At 42.0% G+C, this 21,468-nt stretch overlaps 1 protein-coding gene across 4 annotated transcripts in view; it reads left to right on the top strand.

Annotated features, from left to right (window-relative positions):
- Positions 1 to 21,468, top strand: part of RIPOR2 (RHO family interacting cell polarization regulator 2) — a 233,411-nt gene that overhangs the window by 92,528 nt on the left and 119,415 nt on the right. For all 4 annotated transcript variants that reach the window (XM_073631170.1, XM_073631167.1, XM_073631169.1 and 1 more), the window contains exons 2-5: positions 6,376 to 6,502; positions 16,587 to 16,742; positions 17,644 to 17,722; positions 17,960 to 17,983. In XM_073631170.1, coding sequence (XP_073487271.1) covers positions 6,376 to 6,502; positions 16,587 to 16,742; positions 17,644 to 17,722; positions 17,960 to 17,983 — 386 coding nt within the window. The remainder of the gene's footprint in view (positions 1 to 6,375; positions 6,503 to 16,586; positions 16,743 to 17,643; positions 17,723 to 17,959; positions 17,984 to 21,468) is intronic.

Genomic DNA, 21,468 nt, shown 5'->3' with positions numbered 1-21,468 from the left:
TAACGTTCTTATTAGAACAAATTTATAACCGTTCTCTACACGGTGCTATTTCACTCTTTTGTTATTTGTGGCCTGTTGTATGGCTGTCCTTAAAAAAGGATTTTTGGTTATTTTATCAGGACCTGAAAATAGATTCTTGAATCCTGCATACATTCAGTATGTTTAAAGTTCATGCTGGATGATCTTCCATTATGATTTTAAACACAGGCTTGCTTTAGCAGCAGCAAACAATGAAAATGAGACAGAGTTTCCAGTGTGGCTTGTCGATATTCTGTTCTTGGCAGGAATCACTTTTGATAATTTTCACTCCATAACCCTCAGTTGCTGCATACGAAAAATGGCATGTGGTACAGGGTATGTATCAACTCTGTTGGCTTCAATGTATCCCAATGTCTTGTCAGGGTATTGGAGAGGCTATAGAGTGGAAGATATGATCCTGCCTCTGTGGTGGGAATATCCTATAAGCAAGTCCGTTTGATAGGCAATACACAAGTTATGACTCGTCGCTTGCAATTTCTGGACACTGGAACTTTTATATCATATGACACCTTCCTCCATTAAGTGGTATAAAAACACTCTAGTGTCCTACCTCCTTAATGCAGCTAAGAGCCTTGTATATTTATGTTTTGGAGGACTACATGAGTGCCTTCATTGAGGGATTGGTTTTCTAGGGTGAACGAGATTGTGGAGAATGGGCAGTGGATATATAGATGAACGGATCGATACATTTTTCCCATATGCTTTAGGATATATTTTCTCTCTTCCACTTCTACAGCTTCCTATTGGGAACTTCATCTATAGACAGGGCCTTTACCATCATTTTATGATTCTGGTCATAAGCAGAGCGATGTTCACGCTATTTGGCAAATGGTTTTCCTATTTTTTATTTTTTATTGCCTGATTTGTTACAGCTTTATTTTTTGTGTCATTAATGGGTTTGTTTAGTATGCAAGGACAGGGTTGAATGTGTGGCACTCCACCTTCCCATGATGGTGGGCTAGGCCTCCTATACTGGCACTTGGAATCCTAATGTGTTTCAGTCACATTTGTTTGGGTTCCTTTTAAAACAGAGACCCTTCTGTTATTAATAGTAACATCAGAGATATTGTGTATAGTAGTCCTCAAAAAAATCTGATTTGCAGGATGTTTTTCCTCTTCTTTCTGTCAATCATCTATAAAGAATTTATTATAAATTTTTGTTGCGTGATTTTTTTTTTTTTAGGTACAAGTATTTTTACTGCGTGTTTGTAACAAAGGAAGACTGAGTAAAGTCACTCCTACATTTGTGAAGCACTCTTAACTTCGTTGAAGTAAATATTTTCGTCAACTAAATTAACACTGACTAAAATACAACTAAAACAATTGCAGATAACTAAAATGGCATTTTCGTCAAAAGACTGACTACATCGAAATTTGATATCGAAATTAACACTGGTTATATATCACAACGTCTAAATCTGTGTCTGTAGTGCATGGTCAAACCTTAATACCATAAATAACATTTTTTTTTTTTTTTTTTTTTTTTTACTCCAGGAGTATATAATGAGTTTGAAAATTCTAGAGAAATGCTTTAATAATGCATTACAATTTAACTAGACCCATTCAACTTTAGTTGATTAAAATGATTTTATTCTACTAAAATGCGACTAAAACAAACAATTCAGCTGACTACAATACAACTAAAACTAAAATTGCACTTTCGTCAAAAGACTGACTGAGACCCGGTTCACATTGCTACAACATGAGATCTAACGTGTGAGACCCCAGGTCACATGATATTTCAAATGCAAAGTTTTCCTATGAGAGATGATCCTACACAAGTCGCTTAGACCAGTGGTCATCAACCCTGTCCTCAGGGCCCACTAACAGGCCAGGTTTTCTGTATTACCTTGGGGAGATGCATACTAGAATACTGCAATCACTGAGCAGCAAATTATATCACCTGTGATGTATTTCAGTTATCTTGCAAACCTGGCCTATTAGTGGGCCCTGAGGACAGGGTTGATGACCACTGGCTTAGACTTTAGAAAAGGTTCCTGCACTACTTTGGTCCAACTTGGGTGCGACTTCATCCCTTGTACAGGCTCCTAAATAGCATCCAAGTCAGAAGGAAGTCGCAGGGCAAAGACTTTGCTGTCGCAGCAGTGTGAACCGAGCCTAAAACTAAATTGAAATTTTGATGTTGAAATGAACACTGTTGTGAAGGCGATGTGACAAATTCATGTGTTGCAAGTGGTACCCATAATGATTGAATGATGAGAAATGATTGCCTTGAAAAAGATTGCAAATAGCAAGTGAGATGGTTATTGGCCAGATGGATTTTGGCTGGTTTTTAAAATCTGCTTTGCATTAAATAAAGAATGGGTGAAGCCAAGATTGCCCTCCATGAGACTTTCTTTTGTTTCTTATAAATGGGAAATGATCTGATCAAGGAATAAAAAATAAATGTGAGAATGATTGAGAGAGGAGGGTGGGAAGCGAGCTGTATATACAAGAATCCTGCTGATTTCCACAAATAGCACAACATGTATTACGTGCCTGCTCTCCAGCCTGCTGACTTCAAACCTCATGTTTATTTTTATTGCCTCTATAAAAGCTTGTGTGTTTTCCTGCATGAGTATCATTGTGTTTATGTAACATTGGGAACTCTTCTTAGAATTTGGTGATCCATCTAATAATGTTCACTAGCTTGTGCACATGGACATTAGAGCAATCACTAAAATGTAAAAACATCTTTACTTTGCTGAACAGAGCCAAACCTTCCTTTGACTGATGCTCTCCCTCCCAGACACTGCAGCTCACAGTGGGATCTCTTCAATAGCAAAGGTTGTCCTTCTAGAAGGCAGTGGACAGGACTAGATAAGCCCAGGTACTGATTGACAAGCTATAGGTTTGTGAATCAGTAATGATAATTCTAATAGCCACATCCCCTGCAACAACCTCTCATCGTTGTGAAGGCAGGCACAGCCTACATGAGTGGCAGCAGTTCTGAGTTCAGGAGCAGTGTAGCATTACAACACTATCGCAGGAAGCTGCATTAGGTGGACTTCACTGGCAGGATCTACAGGTATTTGTGGGACTTTGCAGGGGACTAAGAGAAAACCGGAAGTGCAAATAAACCAATAATAAGGTGTCCAGCGTATTATTATTTTTTTTTGAGACCAGAATGATACTTTTATACTTTTTAGTGAACTTTTCTATAGTTAGTTTGGACCAAGCTGGTTCAAATAAAAGATTTACTAACAGATGCAGCGCCTATGTGCACTGTATAAACTGTATGTTTTCTCAGCAGCGGGACGGAACTTCATGTCAAGTCGGTCTGAGTGCTGCTCAGCGATTCACAGTGAGCTTTGTATTCTATGGATGAATACAAAGCATCCTCTGATTGGCTGAGGTGGATATCATGACCTAATTCGTCCCCTCTCCATCTCAGCCAATCGGAGGAAGTTTTGTATTTACAGAATACAAAGCACACTGTGAATGGCTAGGCACCCTTAGCCTGACTTAATTTTGTTCTGGAAGTGTCCCACTTATAAAACACAGAGCTGTATACTGTATGTAGCTGAGGATACATACAGAGCACATAGCTGCTGCATCTAAATTTGTTCTGGTAGCTGGACAATGTTTTATCACAGTTACATGTTGATTTATGTTTTGGGTTTTATTATCGAGATGTGCAATGAGAGATCACACAAGCACCAGCAAGTGAAGTCAAATTGTGTATAACATTTCATTACGTAATGACAGATAGAGATGAATGTAATAACATTGGAAACATTTAAAGCGGGGGTCCACCTATCTATCGTTTTTTTTTTTTTTTTGAGTTCATTCACAAACTTTTCTTCTCAGCATTACATACTCACATATTGTGTGTAATATGTCCGCCTGTGTCAGATTTCGTCGGAAAGAATAACTTATATTATTCACTGCAGGCGGTTTCCATCTTCATTGTGGGCATTTGAAGCCCACAAGCATTTATTTCCTGGATGTGGTGAATGCTGTGCTCCCAGCATTCACCGCTCGTTCCCGCACATGCTCAGTGGCATCCTGGGAAGCCTGAGACTAGCTCCCAGGAGTCTGGGAGAGGCTAGAAACATGCCTACTCCCACGGGAGGAGAACCAGGAAGTGCAAAGAAAAATAGAAAAATAAAAGGTAATTACGGCGATTTAAATTTTTTTAAATGGCATGTCAGCATCTAGGCAAGGAAGAGAATACATACAGATATTGTTCAAAATTTGGGTGGAACCCCGCTTTAACAAGAAGCTTAGCTTTAGATTCCTTTCACCAAGGAGTCCCACCTATTCCCAGTGGCTTGACAGATGATCAAACCAGACGATTGCCACAGTGATCTTCCGGCATCCCCCCCCCCACAAAAAAAATGTAAATGTCAGAAGCTACAGGATTAATAGCTGCTGACTTTTTTTCATTTTTTATACAGGGCAAAGATCCTCCTTTAAAGTGTTACTAAACCCAGGACCCTGCATTCACTATCTGATCTTCCACAGTACACAGAACATGGAAATGCAATTATTTTATTAAATATAAACTGATGAATACCTTTTCTCATCAGCAGTATATAGCAGTCTTGTGACTTCTATCAGTGTCTGGCCGAGCACTGGTTAAAGCTTGTAGGAACTGCTTTTATTCTCCTCTGGCTGTCCTATGAGACAGCATGACTCCCGATCCTCTGTATGGACAGTGCTGATTGGCCCTGTGCTAATCAAGTCCACCCTCCCAAAAAAAAAAAAAAAAACTTTCTAGCAATACGTAGCAAACTGAGCATGTGCAGAGTGCCCCCAAGGCTCTGTACTATCAGGAGATGGATTGGGAACAGTGGAAAATAGGGGGGATCAGAGAAGACAGGATCAAACAGCCTTTTTATAAAATGTGCAGGATTAACCCCTTAGGTTCCACAGTGAGTATAACGAGCATGCTTTACTGCATATACAGACTGATTTTACTGTTGTGGGCTTAGCAACGCTTCAAAGGGGTTGCAAACCCTTATGCTTTTTCACCTTAATGCAATCTATGCATTAAGGTTAAAAACCTTCTGTAAGTGCTGCAGCCGCGCCAGCCCCCCCCCCCCCGTTTTACTTACCTGAAAGCTGTCATCCTCCGGCCATGAACAAACAGACCAGCTCTTAGCTGGTGTCCCATGTCCTGATTGGATAGATTGATAGCAGCGCAGCCATTGGCTCCCGCTGCTGTCAGTCAAATCCAATGGACACAGATGCAGGACTCGGAAGCGCACACTCGATGCGGTTAGGAGCCACCAGCGCCGCTGAGGGACCCCAGAAGAGGCGGATTGGGCCACTCTGTGCAGAACGAACTGCACAGTGGAGGCAAGTATGACATGTTTGTTATTTTAAAAAAAAAAAGGAGATTTTACAACCCCCTTTTAAGAAAGATAGCACAGATTCCTGTAGTGTTTAGAAAGTTAGGTGAAAACCACCCCACTACATTCTTATGTATTCGTGAGCCATGACAAAGAAAATTAAAGTTTGAAGAAGTTGAGGTCCTGCTGCTGGAACATAGGATTGTATAATGTATGTAGCGGAGGCTACATACAGTTTTATACAGCGCACACAGCCACTGCTTTGCTAGTGAAGCAAATAGTTTGTTTGGACCAGTTCACTGAAACCTGGAGTTGCAATTAGGCTGCAGGAGATCAGCAGCAACAAAGCATGAAAGAGGAGAAAACTGCAAATCTTTCATTTAGGCTCTGTTCACGCTAGTGCAAATTTGATGAAACTTTAGACACTCTGGCATCCGAGTTGCAAAAAAAGTTGCATCAAAGTAGTGCAGGAACCCTTTCTGAGTCACATAGATTGGAACGGATGCTATTGAAATCAATTGGCTGTGACTTGCCATGTAACTTTGTCCAAAGTCGCATGACAAGTCACACCAGTGTGAACGGAGACTAAAAGAAAAATGGTAATTGTTGATGATATGATCTAATTAAATGTCAGTTAGGTTTTTGTCTACTTTTAAGGGACTGCACTACTACGGACTACAATTCATGTTTATTTAGGTGTTCATGCAGTGTTGTTTTTTTGGCACTTTCATTTCATATCATACTATTAAAAAAAAAAAAAAATGCCCTTAACGCATATGAAAATGTGCATTTTTAGCATTAAGCTGTGTAAAATATATAGAAAAGTTGTACTGCTTGGCAAGTATGACTGACATTGAGGAAAACCATAAAACAGGTTCTCTCCATCTTACAATTATTCCCCAAGGTAGAAGCCCATCAGTGCCATTTCCAATCTGTGTTGTTCAGGCTTCACTTATCAACTGTGATAACACAAAAAGCATTTCATTGTATTCTCTTTACACAAAGGCCTGCTAAAACCCCCTTCTGGTTTGTCTTGCAGAGTTATCTTTCAGAAGCCCTGATATCATGTCTGTGGGCTCTCAGACATTTCCTCCAGGAGGACCTAATGGGATTCTCAGAAGTCAGTCATTTGCCGGATTTAGTGGCATCCCAGAAAGAAGATCTCGGTAAGTAATTCTAATGTGCTTGTGCTCCAGGCAGAATATCCACTCTCATGATGCATGTGGCTTACGTCCTTCTATTTTATCACTTAACAAAAAGATAATCACACTTTATTATCTAGCAAGGCTATTGAGGAAGGGCATTTGGTGATTTATTTAGCCTAGTATTAGATATTTCTCTGGATTAGTGTTCTATGAAGGTTACCTGCCATACACTGCTTACATTCGTAGTTTGCTAAGATAAGTGGTTTATTATCCGGAAGTAGACCTATTTTGTTGCTTTTTTTTTTTTTTTTTTTTTTTTTTTAAAGCTGAACTCCACTTGGATAAAAACAACGTACCCCCTGTATTTAATAAAAAGTCCTTAAAATGGTTTTCATAGACCTACTATAAGTATTTGCATTTGTCTTTAAATTGATATATTGACCTTCTACAGTATAATCTTCTGCAGAGCTGACTGGGAGAGGAATGGACACTCTACACCAGTCAGGTCTTTGTTGCTTTGCACAATGCATATAATTGAGTAAAGTACAGCAATGACCACAGCTATATGGTGCTGTACTGTCATCACTGGCTGAGGCTGTGTTATCTTAATGTTCTAATCTACTTACACTAATCGCTGTACTAACACAAGCAATGTTAATAAAGCAATCTCCTCCAATGAGTTTTGTGTTCTAATAACTGCCCCCCCCCCGCCAGAACACAGTGATCAGCGCTCGCAGCCGTTGGGTGCGAGCGCTGATCAGACACTGGCTTGCCAGCATGCCCATTCTATAAAGGCCAGTCAAGCTTAACTGTGCAGATGTCTTATTACTGGAAAGATAGGGCCTTTTTCCATTTTGGTCAACTGGTGGATGCTAGAACTAGAAATCTCCGACCTTTTTCAGGCCTTCAGGAGTAAGGCTGAGCTCCGGCATGTTTGCACACTCCACGTGCAGAGCCCGCCAGGAAGTCGGCACTGCGCTGCGCTAATCACAAGCAGTGAGACATTTTCCCGATGTGCGGCTGCAGAGATCGGGAAATGTCTCACTGCTTGTGATTAGCGCCGTGCCGACTTCCTGGCGGGTTCTGCACGTGGGGTGTGCGAACACTCCGGAGCTCATCCTTATTCAGGAGGCTTTTGATCTCCCCAGACAGGCCTTTTTTTTTTTTTTTTTTTTTTTTACCTCTCTATAGATCCATCATAATGCTCAATCTCTTACTAGCTCTCTCCATTCTTCTGAATTGGCAGCCTTTGAAAGAACCTGTCTGGCAGGACCACCCTCTAAGGCTCCACGCACACTGGGCTTAAAAGGCGTCTGTTCATATACAGTAGAGTATTTTTTGTGCAAAGTATAAACGAGTTTAGGAGAGTTTTACGTTTTTTTGTTTTTGTTTTTTCTTTTCTGCCAGTAAGCTCCAATCAACCTCTAAACAGAAGGGTTTTTTTCCTACCTCTAAACGTTGAGCTCAAAATATGCTTCTGATCATCCTAATGTGCATGGACACATAGGATAACATTGAGCTGCTTCTACAGAAGACAAAACTCCTCCTGCAGAAGCAACGTTTTTAAAGAAAGCGTGCATTGAGGCTAGGGCTGATTTCCCAGATCTATAAGATACTCTCTCCCTTCTGCCAACATTTAAGCATACTGTATATGCGCAAATGGGAATTAATCTTGGGCAGGCCATACACAGTGCAAATTTATTTCCTGCAAGCACGGGTTGCAGACAAAGACAGTGTTGACAAGGAAATCAGAAATTGTCTTCTTCCGGCGGGGGAAGACAATGATTATCGCTAGCGGCTATAGCCACCGCTAATGATAATCGCAAGAGAATCCAGCAGGCTGGTTGTACCCAAGTTGATCAATCCATCAACTTGGTACTTTCAGCCTGCCCATTAACGGTTCAAATCCATTAAAGATTCAAACAATGTATAGCCAGGCTTAGACGTGGAATTGCCTCTCCCAACCTGGCAAGCCATATGGTCCCAGGCTTCCAAAAGTTCCATATTTACGCTATATAAAGAAAATCGGTGTAAAATCTTCTTCCATTGGTATGATTCCAGTACTGCTTAGGTCGATAATCCCTGCTGCAGATAACCATTGTTGGCACTGCCGGACAGAACTAGGTACTCTTCAGCATATATACTGGAGTTGTCCACTCTTTATCCCCTATTGGCAGGCTATCCATTCTCTTATACATTCACTCTTTGGGTCCTGGATTCCCTTCTCTCTCAAAACTTTTCTTTAAAGGCTCCCTCCTCGTACATTTTTAAAATAATCCAAAAAGTTACTGACACGTATCCTTATGGCAGCTAGATGTCTGGTTGTGCTCAAATGGAAAAGTACAGAGCCCCTCTCCCTGATGGAACTCCATACCAGAATCTGGGATGTAAAGAGGATGGAATACCTTACAGCTTCTCGTAACAATTTCCTGGATAAACATAATCGGGTTTGGGAACTCTGGGATTATCTGGAGTACCCCCCTCACTGACCCCAGTTTGCAAGGAACCTTGATTTAGTCTTATTATATGGAGGAGGCTGGTTGTGGCTTTGCCTGACAGTCTGGTTGTCTGGGCTCCATCTCTCTCTTTCTCCTGACTTTCTTCCTTCCTCTTCCCTTTTTCTTGTTTATGCTTGATATTCACCACTGGTACCACCACATGGCGTTGCACTTTGGATTATACAGTATATCTCTGTAGTGGGTGTTAGGATCTTCGCTTTTATAACTGTTTGCTGCATTTTTAATATGTACATCTACTTCCTTTTTGGCTAGCAATATGAGTACACAATACGACCATTATTGTATTGTGCTGTTTTATGTACTTGTATGATGCTATTTTCCTCTTTGGTGAATACCCTGTGATCTTCTGTGTGAAAATCTATTTTAATAAAAAATTCTCAGTTTTCAAAAAAAAAAGAAAAAGGCTGGTCATTAGCCCAGCTTCTGTCGGACAGGCCGTTCTACACACCGGCTGATTGTTGGTCAGTTTCTCTTGAATCGGCCAATATTTGGCCTGTGTCTACCAGCCTTTAGGAGTGTGTTTTTTATAAATTAAAAAAAAAAAATGTCTCAAGTAGTCATTCAGTTGTCATAAATAATCCTGTGTTTTGCCTGATATATATAGATAGATAGATAGATAGATAGATCTTTATGATCATTAGCTCCATCTAGTGCAGTGGTTCTCAACTCCTGTCCTCAGGACCCACTAACAGGCCAGATTTTAAGTATTACCTTGGGGACAATGCAGCCTAAAATACTGCAATCACTGAGCAGCAAATTATATCACCTGTGACGTATTTCAGTTATCTTACAAACCTGGCCTGTTAGTGGGCCCTGAGGACCGGAGTTGAGAACCACTGATCTAGTGGCTATAATTTTGGTATTTTCCTGAAATGCCTCAATCCGGTATCAGGTAGGCAAAATTCAGGATCTTTCTTGACAGCTGAGAGAATGCTTGAGACATTCACACAACACTTCTTTTTTTTTTTTTTTAAACAGACCCATACATATAGATAGCCTCTAGATAATGAACAATTGAAGATAATCACAAAGACTGACAAAGTGTTACTAAACCCAGGACCCTGCATTCACTATATCTTGTCTCCCACAGTACACAGAACATGGAAATGCAATAATTTTAGTAAATATAAACTGCTAAATACCTTTTCTCATCAGCAGTATATAGCAGTTTTGTGAATTCGATAAGTGTCTGGTTAAAACTTGTAGGAGGCATTTTCATTTTACTCTGACTGTCCAATGAGGCTGCAGGGCGCCTGACCCTTTGTCTGGACAGTGCTGATTGGCCCTGTCCTGATTACATGCACCCAAGAAAAAAAAATCCCTGGCATTACACACCAAACTGAGCATGTACATAGTGCCCCCAAGGCTCTGTACTATCAGGAGAGGGATTGGGGACAGTGAAAGAAGGGGAGGATCAGAGAAAACTGATCTTTTCAAAACAGCCTTTTTACACAATGCAGAGGATTAACCCCTTGGGTTCCACAGTGAGTATATTACGCATGCTTTACTGCATATACAGACTGATTTTACGTTTGTGGGTTTAGTAACACTTTAATTACACATACCCAATATCAGAGAGAACCTATGTTCGTCGGCTCCATTTAGTGGCCATATTACGGTATTTTTCTGATTGAGTATTTCAAGATAAGGACACATTTACATCACTAGAAGGAGCTGGCGCTTATAGCAAATAAACATTTTAGGCAAAATACGGTAGTATTTGTGACAGCCGAGTCACATACATTTTTTTATAGATCCCTATGTGTGTCCAATAGTATTATAAAATATATTATTGCTGCCGTAACTGTATCCGTGTAATAATTCTTTTTAAAGAGGAGGCAAGGTAAATTTTCAGTAAGCACATATTTGATTTATTATTGCAGTGTTTATCTTAAAGGGAAATATATTGTGTTTTCAATTACTTTTTTTGATTCCAATGTAGAAAAATCAAATAAAAATGTTATATATAAAATAAAAAGTCAGATTACTTTAACCGTATAAAAATGTGTTCATGTGTGACTTGTAATTGTGTATGTACATGAAGGCAACCATCTTTTGCTCATGACATGCAGGTCCTGCTTCCTGTTTTGCAGTGCTATAAAGTAAATCGTAATGTTGATCCAAACAATAAGTCATCTGAGGCATTGAAATCTATACACTCCCTGTGTGGTTGATATCTTATCTCAACAGCTGTTAGACAGGCTTATTGTAGTAGTTGATCTACAAAGCTCTACATAAAACCACAAAAAAACAAGCAGCTTGTTAAAATGTAAAAGTCACATAAGAATTATTTTAACGTAAAACACTTTAAACAAAAAGTGTCATTGAAAATACACTATAGTTTCCCTTTTAATGTCATTTTTAATGTGACTTTTACATTTCCACATGCTTTCTCTTTCATATTTGTAGATTGTATTAAAGCCCAACTCTAGCCATAGGATGTACAGCATGCGATAGAAATCTGTGACGAACACCTTTCTTGTTCCCCCAGACATACTGTATCAATACTGTATGCAATTTTGTATTTGGATTGCCACTTAAGAATATTCCTATTTAATGTCCTTAAGCATTTCAGCTCTCACTCCTTTTATAACCTTTGTAAATCAGAGCAACTTTTACATTTCAACTGTTAATTCAATGATGTTGTTAAAGATGAAAAAATTCCCTACAGTTTTAGTCACATTACTTAATTGCAATGAAGTATGTCCCACATTGTGCATCCTTTAGAAATCTTCACTGCAGGTATGCCGGTTCTCTTCCTGCCTTTGAACTTCTGTCACTGCAATAGTTAACCGCTTTGGGCCTTCAGGCAGAAGAGCAGGACAGATGGGCCAACAGGGACACGTCCCCTCCTTCCTTCTCTTCCACTGAGAAAAGTTCTTTCATTGATTACACTGCCTATACCATGATCTGTCAATAGAAAGGAGGATCTTGTAACTGATCAAATCCCCTCCCATTTACACAGTTATAGGCTGTGTAGAAATAACTTTTCTCAGAGGAGGGGTGTGCACACATAAGTGTGCACACTTATGCCACCATATTATTTAATTTTTTTATATTTACCTACCTCCACTTAAAATTTCGGTTTGTTGTTCAATTGAGTTGTACAGTTTATAGGTCGCATTAAAGCTGGAAAAAGTTCTGAAATTATTTATCTTTTTTTTTTCATTTTTTTTTTTTTACATCACAGAAACCTGACACTTTAACAGGGATATGTAGACTTTTTTTTATATCCACTGTACTTCTTTTATGTGAAGTACCTAGTTGATCCTGCCAGTCTCCTTTCTTCCTTGTTCTAAACTAAATGCACAAAGCACAGAAGCTGATCTGTGTTTAGAATCAATCAGTTTTCATGCTTTTACTGGCCAATCATAGGTACAGGACACCATCCAGACACGTGACTGGCTCTCTGTTCTGCCCTTCCAGAGCCGGGCTGTGGGATTGGCTGGCTTTGGCTCTGAGGCTCACTGAGAGGCTAAGCCAGCTACCAATCCAGGCATCTGGGTGGATCCCGATTGTAAAATCAGGATCTTTCCCAAGCATAGACCAGTTGAGTGACGTCAGCCCACAGCAGGCTTTAGGCTCGATTCACACAGGGGCAACACGACTTCAACGCAACTTTGCAACGCGACTTTAACCCGACTTCAACACGACTTGTGGATCCGACTTTCAATGAACGGGGATCCGACTTGGATCCCCGCCACTGTGTTTGGTATGAATCTTTAGGGGGAACTCCGCGCCAATTTTTAAATAAAAATCCGGCATGGGTTCCCCCCCCAGGGGCATACCAGGCCCTTGGGTCCGGTATGGATCTTGAGGGGAACCCCCCTACGCCGAAAGGACGGCGTGGGGGGTCCCCCCAATCCATACCAGACCCTTATCCGAGCACGCAGCCCGGCCGGACAGGAATGGGGGTGGGGACGAGCGAGCGCCCCCCCCCCTCCTGAACCGTACCAGGCCGCATGCCCTCAACATGGGGGGGGTTGGTGCCTTGGGGGAGGGGGGCACGCTGCGGCCCCCCCACCCCAAAGCACCTTGTCCCCATGTTGATGAGGACAAGGGCCTCTTCCCGACAACCCTGGCCGTTGGTTGTCGGGGTCTGCGGGCGGGGGGCTTATCGGAATCTGGGAGCCCCCTTTAATAAGGGGGCCCCCAGATCCCGGCCCCCCACCCTATGTGAATGAGTATGGGGTACATGGTACCCCTACCCATTCACCTAGGGGAAAAAAAGCGTCAATAAAACAAACAGTACACAGGTTTTTTAAAATAATTTATTAGGCAGCTCCGGGATCTTCTTCCGACTTCAGGGGTACTCTTCCGACTTCGGGGGTCTCTCCGCCGTCTCCTCCCGGTGTCCGCATCTTCTACCGGCTCCTCCGCTATCTTCTGCAGCTCAATTGCTAGCGGTGGTCCGGACTTCTGCCTTCTTCTTTTCTTCCAGAGATGTTGACACGACGCTCTCTCCAGCTGGAATGGTCTCTGAACGCTCCGCAACGGACTTATATAGGCGGTGACCCCGCCCCCTTATGAGGTCACTGTCCCAGGGCATGCTGGGGCTGTGCCGTCATAAGGGGGCGTGGTCATCACCCGGTGACCACGCCTCCTAAAACGTCACAGACCCAGCATGCCCAGGGACTGTGACGGCATAAGGGGGCGGGGTCACCGCCTATATAAGTCCCTTGCAGAGCGCACAGAAACCATTCTGGCTGGGGAGAGCGTCGTGTCAACATCTCTGGAAGAGAAGAGGGAAGAAGATGATCCAGAGGTCCGGACCACCGCTGGCAAAAGAGCGCCAGAAGATAGCGGTGGAGCCGGCAGAAGATGCGGACACCGGGAGAAGACGCCGGAGAGACCCCCGGAGTCGGAAGAAGATCCCGGAGCTGCCTAATAAATTATTTTAAATACCTGTGTACTGTGTTTTTTATTGACGCTTTTTTCCCTAGGTGAATGGGTAGGGGTACCATGTACCCCATACCTATTCACATAGGGTGGGGGGCCGGGATCTGGGGGCCCCCTTATTAAAGGGGGCTCCCAGATTCCGCTAAGCCCCCCGCCCGCAGACCCCGACAACCAACGGCCAGGGTTGTCGGGAAGAGGCCCTTGTCCTCATCAACATGGGGACAAGGCGCGCCCCCCTCCCCCAAGGCACCAAACCCCCCATGTTGAGGGCATGCGGCCTGGTACGGTTCAGGAGGAGGGGGGGGGGCGCTCGCTCGTCCCCACCCCCATTCCTGTCCGGCCGGGCTGCGTGCTCGGATAAGGGTCTGGTATGGATTGGGGGGGACCCCCCACGCCGTTTTTTCGGCGTAGGGGGTTCTCCTCAAGGTCCATACCAGACCCAAGGGCCTGGTATGCCCCTGGAGGGGGAACCCATGCCTGATTTTTATTTAAAATTTGGCGCGGAGTTCCCCTCAAGATCATTTGAGCACAAGTCGCATGCCGAAGTCGGATCATGCGAGACGGCGATCCGACTTCAATGATAGTCAATAGGCTGAAGTCGGATCAAAGTCGGATCCAAGTAGTACAGGGAGTACGCTCTGAAGTCGGAGCGACTTCAGTAGTGTCTATTAAGACGCTCCCATGCACTGTAATGTGAATCTCTTTCTGGGGCGACTTGGGGCGACTTGAGGGCTTACAAGTCGGATCCCAAGTCGCGGTAGTGTGAACCGAGCCTTAGCCTGCTGTCAACTGAAAACTGGTCAAAGGAGTGTAGAACGAACTGCATTCCTGTGACCTACAGGAGAAGTTACATAGTTGCATAGTGGGAGAGGTTAAAAAAAGACACAAGCCCATCAAGTCCAACCTTTGTGTGTGATTATATGTCAGTATTACATTGTATATCCCTGTATATTGTGGACGTTCAGGTGCTTATCTAATAATTTTGTAAACCTATCGATGCTCCCTGCTGAAACCACCACCTGTGGAAGGGAATTCCACATCTTTGCCGCTCTTACAGTAAAGAACCCTCCTACGCAGTTTAAGGTTAAACTTCTTTTTTTCTAATTTTAGTGAGTGTCTTATTAAACTCCCTTCCGCAAAAAAGTTTTATCCCTAATGTGGGCTCTCCAGTATGGTATTTGTAAATTGAAATCATGTCCCCTCTCAAGCTTCTCTTCTCCAGAGAATAAGTTCAGTGCTCGCAACCCTTCATCATAACTAATATCCTCCAGACCCTTTATTAGCTTTGTTGCACTTCTTTGTACTTGCTTCATTTCTAGTACATCCTTCCTGAGGACTGGTGCCCAGAACTGGACAGCATACTCCAGGTGACGCCGGACCAAAGTCTTGTAGAGTGGCAGAATTAATGCTTTATCTCTGGATTTAATCCCCTTTTTTAATGCATGCCAATATTCTGTTTGCTTTGTTAGCAGCAGCTTGGCATTGCATGGCATTGCTGAGCCTATCATCTACTAGGACTCCCAAGTCCTTTTCCATCCTAGATTACCCCAGAGGTTCACCCCCTAGTGAGTAGATTGCATTCATATTTTTGCCACCCAAATGCATTATTTTACCTTTTTCTACATTAAACCTTATTTGCCATGTAGTTACTCACCCCATTCATTTGTTCTGATCTTCTTGCAAGGTTTCCACATTATGCGGAGAAGTTATTGCCCTGCTTAGCTTAGTGTCGTCCGCAAATACAGAGATTGAACTGTTTACCCCATCCTCCAGGTCGTTTATGAAAAAAATAAACGGGATTGGTCCCAGCACAGAACCCTGGGGGACCCCACTTCCCACCCCTGACCATTCCAAGTGTTCCCCATTTATTACCACCCTCTGAACTCGCCCTTGTAGCCAGTTTTCAATCCATGTATTCACACTATGGTCCATGCCAATGGACCTTACTTTGTACAGTAAATGTTTATGGGGAACTGTGTCAAATGCTTTTGCAAAATCCAGATACGCCACATCTACGGGCCTTCCTTTATCTAGATGGCAGCTCACCTCCTTATAGAAGGTTAATGGATTGGTTTGGCAAGAACGATTCTTCATGAATCCATGCTGATTACTGCTAATGATACTGTTTTAATTACTAAAATCTTGTACATAGTGCTTATCATCCCCTCCAAGAGCTTGCATACTATTGATGTTAGGCTAACTGGTCTGTAATTCCCAGGGATGTATTTTGGCCTTTTTTTAAATATTGGTGCTACATTGGCTTTTCTCCAATCAGCTGGTACCATTCCAGTAAGTAGACTGTTAGTAAAAATTAGGAACAATGGTTTGGCAATTACTTGACTGAGTTCCCCAAGTACCCTCGGGTGCAAGCCATCTGGTCTCTGATTTATTAATGTTACGTTTCCCAAGTCTATTTCTTATTCTGTCCTCTGTTGGCCATGAGGGTGCTTCCTGTGACATGTCATGAGGACAAACGCTGCAGTTTTGTATAGCCAACGAGAAGTATAGCCAAAATAACTTTGATCATACTTCTCCTTTAAACTCATTGGCTGTTTTTGGTAGTATTCAATTCTTTCTTGATGTTGCTTGGTAACGATATGTAGAAATTCAGTATCTGTTTTCTTTGTCAGAAATGGAGATTCATTTTAATCTTTTAAGATTTTAAACATTTTTTTCTATTTATGTAGGTGCAACTCTTTCCTTGGGAACGCTTCAGCCCCCAAAAAACCTCAAGCTAAACAGAAGAAAATGCACAACATGGGCCATAAAAATGGCAGTAATTCTAAAGAACCACAACCAGAGAGAGTAGAAGAAATATATGGAGCCTTAAAAAATGGTCTTGAGTAAGTATATTCACAAGTGAAATCTAATACATTTCTGGTTATCAACCTATTATAGACTGGGCACAATATAAACAGTAGATTACATAGCTAACAATTGAAGAAAAAGTACTTAGGATGAGGGTCGAGCTTCCAGACCCCAAAAAATGTAGTTTCCAAAAAAGCAGAAAATTATTTCAAATATAGTAATCTGCAGATGGCAAAGTCTGACACCCCAGTTGCAGTCCCATCCCACAGTTTTTGTGCATAATTTTGAGCAGAATAACAAACATGACAATGATGAGTTAAGTAAAGTTGAGGAATACTCATTGAGGCTCTAAAACTTCTGACTTGGGTGGACTGGCTGCACAAAATCAGATGTCTCATTAGATTTGACAAGAGATGAGAGATCCCTTGACGAGTGTCTTTTCTGTCATTCAACCAACCCACCAAGACTTTTTCTTTTAAATTGGAACAGCTTTCCTTTATGTTGCATGTGCAGTAAAATGATTATTCTGGTAACTGTTTGCAAAGATTTTTCCCCTTGCTGGAAGCCATCCAACAGTTGGCAACATACTTGTTGCACTCTTATTTACGTTATACTACTTATTTATCACTAATGATGCTTTGACTGGTCTCCTGGCCTATGTATATCAGGTAATGCATTAGTGTGTAGGGTCCTAATGGTAAACCATACTATTTTTGTATTACTGAGATTCATCAATGGCTATTATATGACTGTCGATAAAAATGGACGATGATTTAATTATAGAATAGAATGCTCAGCAGGGGAAGGAATGCTCTTGTTGCTTTTAATTGCCTCAAAATTGGTATTGCATTAATAGGTCTTAATAAGTTATGTGTTTATATATTCTTTGTTTTCACTTTCACTCAATCCTATTTGGTGTTTAATTTCTCTTGGTAGCGAGTACCTGGAAGTTCATCAAACTGAGCTAGACAAGCTGACTACCCAGCTCAAAGACATGAAGAGAAATTCAAGGCTGGTAAGTTGCCAAAATCCAAGTACTTCCTGGTGCTATCGGGAGGAGACCTCACACTGTGGGGATGTTTGCATAGGAAACACAATAGCTGTTCCAATTTCTTGCAATTACAGTGAATAAAACAATTTACCAGTTTTCCAGTTAATACCACCTGCAAAAAAAATCCTTCCACATGCTGGTGTAATTATCTTTAAACTGACCCCCAATTAATCATCTTCTTTTCTTGTTTGTTCAATACAGGGAGTCCTGTATGATCTGGACAAGGTAAGCTACTTTGTTTAATGTGGGATCATGTTTATTCTGTTGAATGCAATCTGATTCTTGCCATTGACTGATTTATAGCAGTAGGGGGTGGCTGCACAGGCCATGAATAAACCAACTACACAACCTGTTTATATAGTTTAAGCAACCTGGTGTATATGTAACATGTGCTTTTTTTTCTCAGAGAATAAGTGCAGGGTTCAGGTGTATGCTATGCAAAGAATGCAGGGTTCAGGAGTACATTATATATGGAATACAGGGTTCAGGGGTGCATCACTCTTCTCCCATCTGTTTACCTGACTCTCAGTAGCTGCCTCGTCTTATTTTCCCACACAGTGCACACTCCGTTGCGGCTCCACCTCTCCCCATTGGCTAGCAGAAGCAGCAACATCATCCAGCGGGGGGCATCAGCATCCGGACACGAGACTGTGGCTCAGCATTGGATGCCTACTCCCTGCAGCCCATAAACACACTGTGTCCTGGCAGCTATCCCTCTCTTGTCCACACTTTGAGTACAGGGTATGGAGGTTTTTTTGGGAGCTACTGGGAAAGGTTAACTGTCACTTGCAATACAGAAGCTGGGCTTCTGTGTTTACTATTGACAGTAAATAGTGGTGCTCACAGGGCCGCTGCCGGAGGTGGCGGAACTCTGTATTGTCATGTTATGGCTGAAAAAAGGCCCTGAATGTAAGATGTTCTGTTTTTACTAATATTCATTTACCTAATGTGTATAGTGTCTTGAATGTAATGTACTTCTTTAAGAATCTCTGAATTGAGAAAGGTATTCCCCAACTCCAAACTTACACTCATGTTGCGGGAGGAATTGTGCCTCCTTGGCAGACTGACTCATAAAGAGAAGCACATTCATGTGAGCCTGACTTTCAGTCATGGGGAGAACGTGTTCTTTTTATGTTCTCATTCATAACTTTGATCTTTGGAGGGTCATCATTGTGTACAATAGCAGCTCTCCTATAGATGGGTCCTGTCATTATAGAGAGCACTCACAGATTGATGACTGTTTTGTTTAATGTATTTATTTAACGTTTTGTCTTTTAAAATACACTTGTCATTAGAGAAATACGTCGGCTGTCACTGTGTAGGCTTTTAACTTTATGGTTTACAATGTCCTATGAACCCATATTTATGATAAGTGTCTTTCCAAATGTGTAACAGCTGTGGGAAATATTATCATAGCGGACAGGACTTTAAAAAGAAAATGCTTACTTGCAACACTGACTTCTTTAAAAATTGTGATGAAACAAATCCTTCCCTTTTCTTTAAAATGTAACTTGTGGCTAGGTATGGGGAAATATTCTGTGTCGCACTAAAGCAGGGGTCTGCAAATTGCGGTCCACGGACCAGATGCGGCCCATTGCTTGTCTTTATCCAGCCCTTGGGGCACTATTCATCCCACTGATATGAGACACTATTCTGCCCACTGACACCAACAAAGGGGCACTATTCCTCCCCTAATACCAAAGATGGGGCACAGTTTACTCTCACTGATTCCGGAAAAAATTTCTGTTCCTGCTGGCCACAGATCGGCCCCCCCTAAAGTCTAAAGGACAATAAACTGGCCCTTTGTGTAGAAAGTTTGGAGACTCCTACACTAAAGCCTTTTACCTGTATGTAACCTTGTCATAATTTTACTTTGGATACCATCTGGCTACCTTTTTTTTTCATCCCCTAATATGTTGTTTTTACAGCCTTCAATTAGCCCACCAATGTTAATATCTAAAATGCATGCATAAATTGTGTCATAATAGTTAAACAATGTTACTAAAATTAGAAAAATAAATTTTTGATAGTATTGTATTTTGTTTTTTGATTATATGTTTAGTGAAATGGTAATTGTGTAAGTGGTAGCGGCATATATCCACTTCAAACTGATGTTTCGTTTTCTCTACAGCTTTGGTTTAATTATTTACTGTAATTAAGTATATCCCACCATATGGAGGCTGTTATATTCTTTAGAAAACTTCACTGCAGGGCTGCCCTGTCCCCTTCCTGCAGATGAACTTCTGGTGCTGTGGGGGTTAGGAGCTGCAGGTCTCTGGGCTCAGCTCCAGTACAGAATATCTGACAGGGACACCTTCACCCCTCCTTTCCTCTCCTCCATTGAGAAACGTTCTTTCACTGAATACATCGGGAGAGTGATCAGTGACAGACTTTAGAACACAGCCTGCCTCTTCACTTGGAAGATCAGTGTACTGCTGTTTCTCTGCCTCTGTTGACCCACCTCATTGCAAACTCTTATTACTTATTTACAACATTTTCTGGCTAAAACCAAAAAATCTTTTTTTTTTTTTTTCTTCTTATTTTTTGCTAAAAAAAATAACATAAAATAAACCCAGAAGTGATTAAATACCACTAAAAGAAAGCTCTATTTGTTTGAAGAAAATTATAAAAAAAAATTTGGTTGCAGCGTAGTATGACCATGCAATTGTCATTCAAAGTGTTTCAGCGCTGAAAGTTGAAAATTGGCCTGGGCAGGAGGGGGTGGAAGTGCCCAGTACTGAGGTGGTTAAATTGTAACGTCTCAAGGTTTTTCACCTTAATGCATTCTATGCTATAAAGTGGAAAACCTTCTGTGCTGCAGCTATACCCCCCCCCTCCCCCACAGACAGCCCCCCCCCCCTTTTTCTTAACTGAGCCCTGTAACTGCTGTCTCTCTCCTAATTGGACAGAATGATAGCAGCAGGAGCCATTGGCTCCTGCAGCTGTCAAATCCAGTGACAAGGGAGCTGGGGGGCGGGGCCGAGTCCTGTTGCCTGTGTCAATGGACGCAGCAGGTGGACTCGGGAGCCCGCACGGGTGCACCCAGGGAAAGCAGCTTTCCGTGGGGGCACCCAATGAAGCTCTCCTTCTGATTGGGGCTGCTCTGTGCAAAACCCTTGCATAGAGCAGGTAAGTATAACATGTTTGTTTTTATTTTTTTTAAAAAAACAAACTTTTACAACCCCTTTTAAGCCCCTTATGCAGCTGAGAACATAGGTCATGTGATTTCTTGGAAAAAAAAAAAAGCTTATTTTATATATTTTTATATACATGTATACACAAATGTTTTGCCTTGTATTTCTGTTTTAAACAGAATGGGTTGTTTTACAAGGCAAAAGGTACTTTAAAAGAGAAGTATGGGGTCTTGGTTTTTTCAGATTCATACTTGTCAAAGTGGATGCAGCATTGGTCTGATGCTGCATCTGTCACCCGCCAGCTCTAACTCTGATAACCGAGCGATCAAACACCGCCGATCGCTTAGTTCTTAGAGCTCCCTGAGCAGAAAGCTGGTGACTGTCAGTCATCAGCTATCGGCTTTGCACCCCAGTGCTCACTGAAGGGGGCAGGAGCGGCTGGCTCAGGCTCTCAGTGGCTCGCTGATAGGCTGAGCCAGGTGCCAGCCCAGGCGTGTGGGCGGATCCCTAACATATGGTGGCGATCCTTGTCGAGCCTGGACTGGCCTGGTGACATCAGCCAACAATGGGCTTTAG

Source organism: Aquarana catesbeiana, linkage group LG05 (assembly GCF_042186555.1).
Source record: "Aquarana catesbeiana isolate 2022-GZ linkage group LG05, ASM4218655v1, whole genome shotgun sequence".
In the NCBI taxonomy this organism is placed as follows: domain Eukaryota; kingdom Metazoa; phylum Chordata; class Amphibia; order Anura; family Ranidae; genus Aquarana; species Aquarana catesbeiana.
This window is presented reverse-complemented; position numbering and strand designations above follow the sequence as displayed.